The sequence below is a fragment of the Xiphophorus hellerii genome, chromosome 18, assembly GCF_003331165.1.
Source record: "Xiphophorus hellerii strain 12219 chromosome 18, Xiphophorus_hellerii-4.1, whole genome shotgun sequence".
NCBI classification, from domain to species: domain Eukaryota; kingdom Metazoa; phylum Chordata; class Actinopteri; order Cyprinodontiformes; family Poeciliidae; genus Xiphophorus; species Xiphophorus hellerii.
The window spans coordinates 24,987,441-24,997,382 of NC_045689.1; the positions used below are offsets into that span (position 1 = coordinate 24,987,441).

At 44.0% G+C, this 9,942-nt stretch overlaps 1 protein-coding gene across 1 annotated transcript; it reads right to left on the reverse strand.

Moving 5' to 3' along the window:
• Positions 1–6,356: 6,356 nt before the first annotated feature.
• LOC116707839 (alpha-(1,3)-fucosyltransferase 4-like) lies at positions 6,357–8,394 on the reverse strand. The gene has a single exon (XM_032545489.1). The coding sequence runs from the start codon at positions 7,912–7,914 to the stop codon at positions 6,778–6,780; it is 1,137 nt and encodes a 378-aa protein (XP_032401380.1). The 5' UTR covers positions 7,915–8,394; the 3' UTR covers positions 6,357–6,777.
• Positions 8,395–9,942: the final 1,548 nt, after the last annotated feature.

Sequence of the window (9,942 nt, forward strand, 5' to 3'; positions counted from 1 at the left end):
TGTTTGCTTAGCGTGACTGTTTTTAATTTATTTATTTTCTAAAATAACCTAATGCAATTTTCTGAAAATCACTGCAGGATGCATTTTCTTATTCCTATTCCTCTTGTTAACTATTAGTCTTATTACTGTCAGGCCTTGAGATAGTAAGGCCTGATAGGTCAAAGACTGACAGCATTAATGTTGATGCATCATAATTTTTCTTTGTTTGTTTTTAATTTCTTCCATTATTCAATTAAAGGGGCAGTGTTATGGATTTTCCGAGCACATAGTGCCATTTTATAGCACAAACAAGTAACTATGTTGCCTTCAGTTGTTATGAAAATGCTGCATATGTCAAATATAACTGAAAAGAAATTTTACTTTGTAATTTAATGCCTTGAAATTGGGCCTCTGTCCCTTTAAGAAGATCCTGCTCTTTCTGAAGTCATCACAACATGGCTCCTCTATTAACCTGTAACAACTTTTTTACCGGCCTTGCGATGACAAGCAGCTGATGGTCACTTTCACCAGGTGTCTGCTAACTGCAGCTGGCTAGTCTGAAGGAGCTGAGTGGGGGGGTGGAGCTTCATCCTTGAAGGCGGGGCTCTGTCCCACCAGACCTTTTGCGCCTCTGAATATTTGCAACGAGAGATTAAATGATTTCTCAAACATTCATAAAAGAATCAAGGCAACACTCCATGTGTGTTTTTGATGAGGGAATGACATTATAGCATGATGTAAAGCCCAAAAAAGTAATACAGCCCCTTTAAAAAAAAAAAAACCTCAACAACCTGACACTAAATGTTCTCTGACTGGAGATAATTCAGCACTTCTACAAAAAAACATCGAATCCATCAATGCAGACGATAACAACCTCACTTTACAGCACAGGTTTCACAATCAAGCAACACTGCTGACAAGCAGGAACATGCCTCCTTCCTCCTCTTGGCCTCACTTTTTTTCGAGAGCCTATAGAAGAGCATGTAAACAACTGGTTGACCTGTAAACATTTCCTTGGCTTCTTTTCTGGTCTGGTCTCTGCAGAAAGGATCACAGGTTGTACAAGAATCAGAGTTGACTTTTGCTGCTCAATTAGCTCCCGAGAACAGAGAGCGGCGAGCGTGGTTCCGAGGCGTCTTCACGCTCCTCTCTGGCCTCTTCATGAATTCTTTCATCTGTGTTTCTGTCTCCCCCTACCCCTCCTCTTCCTCCTCTTTCTCCTCCTCCTCCTCCGCACTCTTGTTTTTCCTGTCTACTGAACAGAGACGTGTTGATGTGAGGGGGCCCCCGCTTGCGTGGCCACAAGGGAACAAGTCTCTGGTGCTTTTGATGGGCTGCGAGATCAGACGTGTCCACCGTTCCCCGGCGCACACTCTAGCGACTGATCATGCAACACGACGAGGGGCAGAAACAACCAACAGAAAGAAAAAAAAAAGATGCACACCCACTCGTGTTCCCTCTGTTAATCACACGAGGCTGTTTTGGTCCGCGCGTCTGCTCTGCTCTGCTCTCGGTGGGGTGCCGTGTTTGCCCGGACACAAGGGAGAGAAAGTGAGATGGTGTGTGTGATCCCCCCCGCCACCGCCCTTCCTCAACACACACACTTTCTTGCCCCCTTTTTTTTTTTTTTTTTTTTTGCTTTTGACAGTAAGATGGATGATTGCAATCACAGGAACCATCAGTGAGACAGAGCGGAGGTCTACAGGGCAGGGAGACACAGCCATGGGAAACCAGCCGTCAGATTAATGCGCCACGCTGCCATGGGAACAATGCACTGTTTATTTGTCTGGTGTGTGTGTGTGTGTGTGAGTGTGTTGGGTGGGGGGGGGGGGATTTGTTGTGTCATATGCATTTTCTTCTCCTCTCTCTCTCTCTCTCTCTTTCTTTCTGTGGCCTTTTTCATGTACACAACATGAAAGCCTGCTCGTAAAACACGGCTTGGCGGCTCTGCTTTAAAGGGAGGCGCAGGAAAAAAACGACGAAGCTTGTTTACGTTTTAAAGAACAGTAAGCCTGTGCTGAAAGTCAATATGTGTCCCTGCAAACCAAATATGTCCGATTTCATAGTGATTAAGCTGCTCTCTTTCATCTCCTGGGAGAATAAGAAGCAGACTTCTTCTTCTTCTTCTTCTCTGCTGCGGAGTGAACGGATGTTTTTAAGAGAAACATCTGTTGCTGTACAAACGGGATTACTGCGTCTGTAGCCGGGGGGGGGGGGAAGGGGGGACCGCCGAGGTTATGAATGGCAGTGTGTGGCTGACAAGGAGGTCTGGGAAGAGGCTCTGGGATGAGTCGTAGCTTTCTGTTAAAGACGCCAAATGAACCAAAATGAAATTCGGTTTCCGGTATTCTTCGGTGCTCACTTTTAAATCTGCTTTGCTTTTGCTAAATCTAAAGTTTTCCACAGTGTGTCACTATGCAACCACAAACTACAAAGTGATTTATTGGGCTTTTATGTGACATACTGGCACAAATAGGGCAAAATTGTGAATTAAGATGTAAATTATACTTGGCTTTTTAGCGTTTTTTGTTTGTTTTTTTTTTACATTAAAATAAAGTGTGGTGCGCATTCTTAAGTACCCACTTCAATAAGGTGGTAAGGTTATTTTATTTATATAGCACATTTTCAGCAACAAGGCAATTCAAAGTGCTTTATGTGAGTTTTAGGAAATACAAACAAAATAAAAGAAAAGGTAAAGTAATAGGAGTTTCTCTGGATAAACTAATAGAAAAGAAAAATATGAATTCTAAGTTTGTTCTAATTCCTGCTGAGTGAAGTATAAAACTAAATGTCCCCGTTCTGGGCTGAGAACAGGAGCTTACGTCTCCAACAAATGATATGGAGGCACATCTTGGTGCATTAGAGACCCTCTAAACTGACAGGCTTAATTTGACACACAGCCTGTGGAAGCTTTGAAGGAGCTGCAGATGTCAACAGCTCAGGTGGGAGAATCTGTTTGACAGCTGAGCACTTTCCGAAATTGAGATTTATGGGGGGAAAAAAACACTCATGAAGTCTTATTTGAATTTTGTTACCCAACAACATGGTGAAAAATGTGCTCTGAATCTCAATTTTACACATATATGTAAATTTTTTTACTTGTAACAAGGCATTTTCTTCCATGCTATAAGTGAAATAATCAGTGGAACTAGTACTTTTTTTATTACTATTACAGAATTATTGACTTAAAGCAGGCTCCTATGTTGCTGAAAAGTTACTTGTGAGTCAGTTTTGTCTTATTTCAAGTGTACTAAGATATTTGTGCTAGAACCCAAAACAAAAACACTTGGTAAGATTTTCTGTTTTTACAGCAATATCAATTTTGTAATTTGAACAAAACTGAAACACTTCAGGGCATGGCTACTTTTAGATGGCAGGTAGTTTCTACCCTTGAATCACGATCTGGTATTTCACCTCACGCCCTGTTGACCTGTCAGTCTGTGACACCAGGTGAAGTTTTGTGCTTCCGGCGAGCAACGAGGAGGAAGAAATGCTGTGTTTTAATCCATATTCTCTCTACTTTGACTTTTTTTTTCTTTTTTTTTTTTCTTTTTTTTTAGCCTCATCTCCATCTCTAAACCTGCAGATTCATGCGTCTGCAGAGCTTTAACTCAAACAGACAAATTCCTGCGAAAGCGCTCCCTCCTGCTGGGAGCTGCGTGCTCGGGGGTCAGCTCCTGATAAAGCACGGATGGAGTCGCAGCTCGGAGGCATTCGGTTGCACAAAAACAGCTGAGCGCCGCATTGACCTAGATTCAGGTGATATTCAGTTTGTCATTAATGTAACCAGGCAGCATCTGAAATTTCTCTAAGATGACCTGGGGAGCGTGTTTTATATTAATCTGAGGCCGTTTGTGGAGTGATTACACCTCAACAACCTCAATTATTTATTTTTTTAAAGGACTTTACACACAGATTCAAATTCATACATTTTATATATTTCTGTTCTTTGCTTAAATGTCCTTTTGCTACGATTTACTGAGTGACAATTATCCAACTATCAACGCTGGTGTTTGTTTGAGTCTCTATGTTTGTTTGTTTTTTGACCTGTCAGGTTTAGAATACTATATTTGAAACTTATCTACCTGATCTTGTTCATAAAAATGAATTAAATGACCTAAAGTATTACATTCAGGGACATGATGATGCTCTGGCTGTTTTCAGAAAAGAAGAGTATTCACAGACCAAAGATATTTGTAGTTTTCAAACATTCAGCATGTTTAAAACTAAGTACAGGGTGGCTTTTATTATTCTTACCTATTGAACATAAACTAAACATGCAATGTCTTAACAAAACAGACAAAGTGGTAGATTTTTTTTTGTCGTAAATTCCTCAGTCCTGCGCGTTCGCCTTACCAAAGGAAAGGTGGAACATTTCCAGAATGTGGAGGGATTCATTGCTTTCTATTTTCTTGGTCTGGAAGTTTTGTTTAGTCTGTTGCCAGCAACAACAAAAGGATTAACCGGATTTAATGAATGGATGCTCTCATGTCTGTTTTTGTAGAGCACAAGTCGCTGTTACCATGAAATCAACCTCCAAGAAAAAACACGGGTAACGAAAGATGACTTGTGTGTTAGCCTACGTAGCATGTAGCATCTTAAAAAAAAGAAAAATCTTTCGAGATTTTGAATTTCGTTGATGACATTTTTCTTTTTATTGTTCATCTGCTCCAACCTCCAGACTTCAACAACTTCTTTGTTCTCGTTGTGAAATGGCGATATTGAGATAAGCTGACTGGAGGGCCGCTAAAATCATTCAGAAGGGCTCAAAACAGCCCACAAACCGCAACTTTGAACAGTGCTGTTGTACATTAACTATCAAGCATCACCAAGAAACTACCTGAACAATAGCTTTTCATTTTGAACTTGTTCCATACCAGAGAATATCCTTTGGTACTTTCTTTTTTTTTTTTACTGTTAAATATGTTCCAAAAAACTTGGCATGACCTTAAAAATATAAGTACATCAAATTTATTCATGTTTATACTTATTTACTACATATATTTGTGTGTATAAATTCTCCCTTTCTTACCCTAACAGAAATTTCTAGTTAGTTTTAAGCTGCTATGAGTCGTTGAGGTCCTTCTTGCTGGTGGACTGCAGTGATCTCAAGTGGCCAGAGGGGGCAGTACAGCAACGCAGTTTCTGTCTCCAAATCTTGTTTGAGCTGTAAAATCGGGCTCTGCGCGCTGGGAGCGTGTTTCTGTTTGAAAACCAGACACACGTCAGAGAAGACGAGAGGAGATCCGGTGTCTGATCAGCAGAACCAGCTTAACAGTCACATTAAAGCCGAACGGCTGCAAAACACCCCCGGTTCGAGCCTCAAGAGGCGAGGGTCTGGATGTTCGCTCTCTGAGCGGGCTTTCCGCAGGTTCACCGTGTTCCTCCATCCAGAAACATTCACTTCAGTCTGTCTGCTCAAAGCAAACGCAGCTCCAGCCCTCCTTCAGCCCCTGAACATGATGGAAAATTACTGCGTGATCTTCTGCGTCCTGGACAGGACTCATCATATGTGACTCAGCTGCAAAACAAAACAAAACAAAAAACATTCGTGTTCAACCTGTTCAGCCTGTCTGCCTTCCTGTCCTACAGTCTCCTCGTTGATGACACGATCAGCCACGGATACAACCCGGAACAAGCAAATAACGTTTGCTTGGGCCTGACGCAGCAACAGGATCGTGCGATTGGTTGTTTCTGAGTCGTTTGCAGTCCAACGAGCTGTAAGAATGAGTGAGTGGATCCGTGATTAAAACGCAGCGAGAGCGAATGTGACTTTGAGGCCCTCGCTGTAACTCGGAGCGACTTCAGGAATGGGATTTAGATGGGATCCGGGGGGGCCTGGCTGTTCTGACCTTCTGAGATCATTACTGCAGCTAACCATCGGCGCCTCCAGCAGCTGCTGGAGCATTAGATCATTTACTGGGAGCAAAAGTTATCCCCTGCCCTCACAGCAACAACATGCGTCCAGTTCGACAAGGCAATTGATTCTGAAACAACAACGAGGTGTAAAATTTAAATAATCCATAAAATAAACAAACAAAAGCATGATGTATACTCCTGTCAACAGACCTGCTGAGTTACAGCCTTAAAAGATGGTGCAGAGGAAATACTTAATGTTTGATTAAAAGCTAAAGGGATGCATGTCGATATAACAAACTCAAGTGAGAATTACCCGATTCAGTATCAGGAAGTTAAATCAACAGTGGTGCGTTTGGCACAAAGCAGCATCATCATGTTTGAGCGCCACACTCAAACATCATGATGCTCATGATGCTGATGGTGGTGGCAGCATCGTCATCTGTTGCAGCTATTTTATTTTTATTTTTTATATTTTTTAGATAAGTACCTCGGCTTGGTCAAAAGTGAATCTGATACCAGTCAGTTCTGTCACTTTATTATGTATTTTTTAACGCCCGGATGACGTATAGATCGGACTTGAGTCGCAACCAAAGCAGCATTTAGTTTCTATGCACCACAAACCCAGAAACAAACCTCCAGAGAACTGCAAAGATGTCGAAACACAGAGTTCCTACCAGTCTAAGTTGCTTTTGATGAGTAGTGAGTAGAGCATTGAGCAACATATTTGATGTGTATTTGGTGATTTGATCAAATGCAATGTTTACAGCTTGTGTTATAATTGGTGACTGCTCACTTTATGGAATTAAACAGTCAAATAAGCGTGAGTCCACTTAAAAACAATCAACACTGATGTGAAAATGAGTGAAAAATCCTCAGCAGCAAAATCCAGGTGAACTCCCAGAACGTTCTCATCTATAAATTAAAAGTGAATCGTTGTTCTCATGAGTGAAACCACCTCCTCAGGTCTGTCACCGTCTGAGTCCGTCCTCTGGCCTTCCTCACCGCCCTGCAGGCCGTGCAGTAGTGCTCCATCCAGAACCTCGGCTGCCTCAGGCTGTAGCTCCTCCTCCAGTCCAGGTGCCGCCGCCTCAGCCGGGCCGGATCGCCCCTCAGAGCCAGCAGGTACCGGGCCAGCTGCTTCACCGTGGGGAAGTCCTCCACGTGGATGAACGCCTCCGCCGGCAGGAAGCGCTCGTAGTTCTGCCTGGACGGTCCCAGAACCACCGGCACCGCCCCGGCCAGCACCGCGTTCCACAGCTTCTCCGTGATGTAGTCGGTGTGCTGCGAGTTCTCCAGGGCCAGGTAGAACATGTAGCGCCGCAGCATCCGCACCACGCTGTCGCCGCCCCCCTGCAGCGGCCGCCCGGCGCGCCCGAACACGTCCACTCGGATGAACTCGCGGAGCTGCCGGTAGAAGCTCACTCGGGCTTGGGTCGCCGACCAGTTGCTGATCACCCAGGCCACGAAGCGCTTACGCGGGCGTCTTGAGAGTGAGAGCTGGCCGCCGTCAGGAGCCCCGTCCGCTGCGCGCGCCCGGGGAACCAGAAAGCCGTAAGGCAGGAAAATATCCGAGTCCGTCCGGTAGGTCAGGGTGAGGTTGAAGACGCCCTCCAGGAGCCACAGCTCGGACGTGTGCGTGGGGGACTCGTAGTTCATCCATATCCATTTCTGCGCGTCGGGCCGCGGCTCCGGTGGGAGATACGCGTCACCGCTGGCGATCTCCCGATGGTGGATGATCACGGCGTCGGCCTGCAGGTACGCCCATGGGTCGTCCGTGAGCTTGCACCCGCGGATCTGATAAAGCTGCAGGCAGTCCGGAAGTTCGCGGTATTCCCCGAAGGGATGCGTCCAGATCAGGAGGGTCACCTCGGGCGGCGGCGGCTGCTGCGGGGCGGCCTGGTCCGGCAGGTACAGCGCACAGGCCGCCAGGAGGAGCAGGAAGCCCGCGGCGGCCGCGCACACACACCGCCGCCGGTGCCTTTTCAGGACAACTTCCAAAGATAATGTCCGGACACCTGTCCGCCGGGATGCTCTGGGAGATGGACCCGCATGTCTCCAAGCAGCCCGAACTCCCATGGAAACCCCTCACCCCGCAGATCCCCGCTCCCCCCTCATACGGGATAATATGCCTATGGGGAAGTTACGTTTTACTGTGCGCCGGCTGGCACACCCTGAACTGAACACCTTTGGCCTGTCGTTCAGGTGTGCGAGCTGAGATAAGGTAACAGCACTGTAGAATGAAACCGGCGGCGGTCATGTCGCTCCAGTTACTTCCTGTCTGACGTCTCCCGCTTGTGGATCATTTGAAATGAAATGAGAAGCGTTAACCCCGGGGCCGGCTGTACACACCGACGCTTAGACGTGGCAGGTCGGTCGGGTTGCCAGTTGCTGCTGAATGGGCCTCTTGTGAGGCCTGTTTACTGTTGGAGGGACTGAGGGCGGGTTGGATAAACACCTTGACCCAGAAGGCTGCAAGCAAATCATCACTCGTTAAAAAAAAAAAAAATCTAATTCAATACAGTTTCTTTATTCATATAGCGCCGATTCACAGCAAATAATTGTCTCTAGGTACTTTACCAAAAAAAAAGAAGAAATCAGTTCAGTTCAATCTTACATACATTCCTGTTGATTGTAGTTATCAAACAGTACAGTATGCTCAATTGATTATTCAAAGCAGTTTACAAAGTTTCTATCTAAGGACACCCAGCAGGTTGCATCTCATATCTTAAGTAAAGATATTAAGTTAAGACCTTTGGCGAAAACGAAACATTAAATAATAGTAAAACATTCAGGTAAAATCAGGCTAAAACCCTCAGCCTGCTTTAAAAGTTGCCTTAGCAGGTTGATATTTTTAAACCAAACATCAATAAATTAGAACATTATTGGAAAGGCAATAGTCTTCCTCTAACAGAAGTACATTATGTAGATTAAATACACTCCAGCTGGAATTTTCAAGCCCAAATTATATTAATCGTGGTGATTTCATGTTAACAGCTAACACATTTAGTACATGAATAGTACGTCATAGAAATGTTTTTACTACAAAGGTGTGGACCTTATTACCTGCCTAGGGGTTGTTATTTTTTAAAGGTGGTTTCGCCTGACAAACGAGCCTCGTCAGAACGCGATGTACCTGTAAAACCTGCTCAAATCTTCACAGCAACTGAACATTTACCCTTCATGGCACATTACAATCAGACTGCTTAAATGTGATAAAGCAACACAAAGGTGTATACGGCCAATTCTGCAGAGTTAAATCAACACTATGATTTGGTCCTTATCAAAATTGGTGTTAATTTAACTCCTTCAGAGTTATTTCAACAAGAAATTGAGTAATTTTGACACTTAAAGTAGTTATAACTACTCAAATTATTGTGGAAATAACTCTGTAAGAGTTAAATTAACGCCAATTCTGAAATGGACCAAGTAGACTAGGCATAGTGTTGATTTTACTCTGCAGAATTTGTTGCAAATTCTGCTGTCGACAGACAGCTGTCTATAAATGAATGTTGAAGTGTTAATAGTAATAATAATAAAAAGGGAAAACTTGGAGAATATGAAACGACGATGACAGGACATAAAATGCAGCTCTGAAAAATAGAAAAAAACCCAGGAGCTCAAACACTGAGCTCCTGGTTCAGTGGAGCCGAACCACAGCTGGACACAAGACACAAAAGTCTTGTGTCTTAGTGACACAAGAGTCAGATTAAATGTGGCAAAAGAGAATCACCCAGGTCAGCTGGGAAGCAAAGCACAAAAACCGACAATAATCTAAATGAAATAACTACAAATAGTTGAGAAATTAAACACAAGAATAAACCATCTAAACATGGAGGAAATAACTAACTCGGCAACACCTTAGAAACAATAATAAACCGAGAAATGAACAGAATAGTGTGAAGGGAAGATGACAAGAGAAACCAAAACACAGAGGAATGTGAGCTAGGTGGAAAGTCAAGAATCCAAAGAGGCAGGGGGAACATTTTTCAGTATCCGGATGTGTGAAGCTGCTAGAGACGCCCATCAGACAACTTTATGTTCTGGAAATAGATTCAGCAGATACCTTTTGCATGTCACTTTTATGCACCTTTTCTCTCTTTAGCT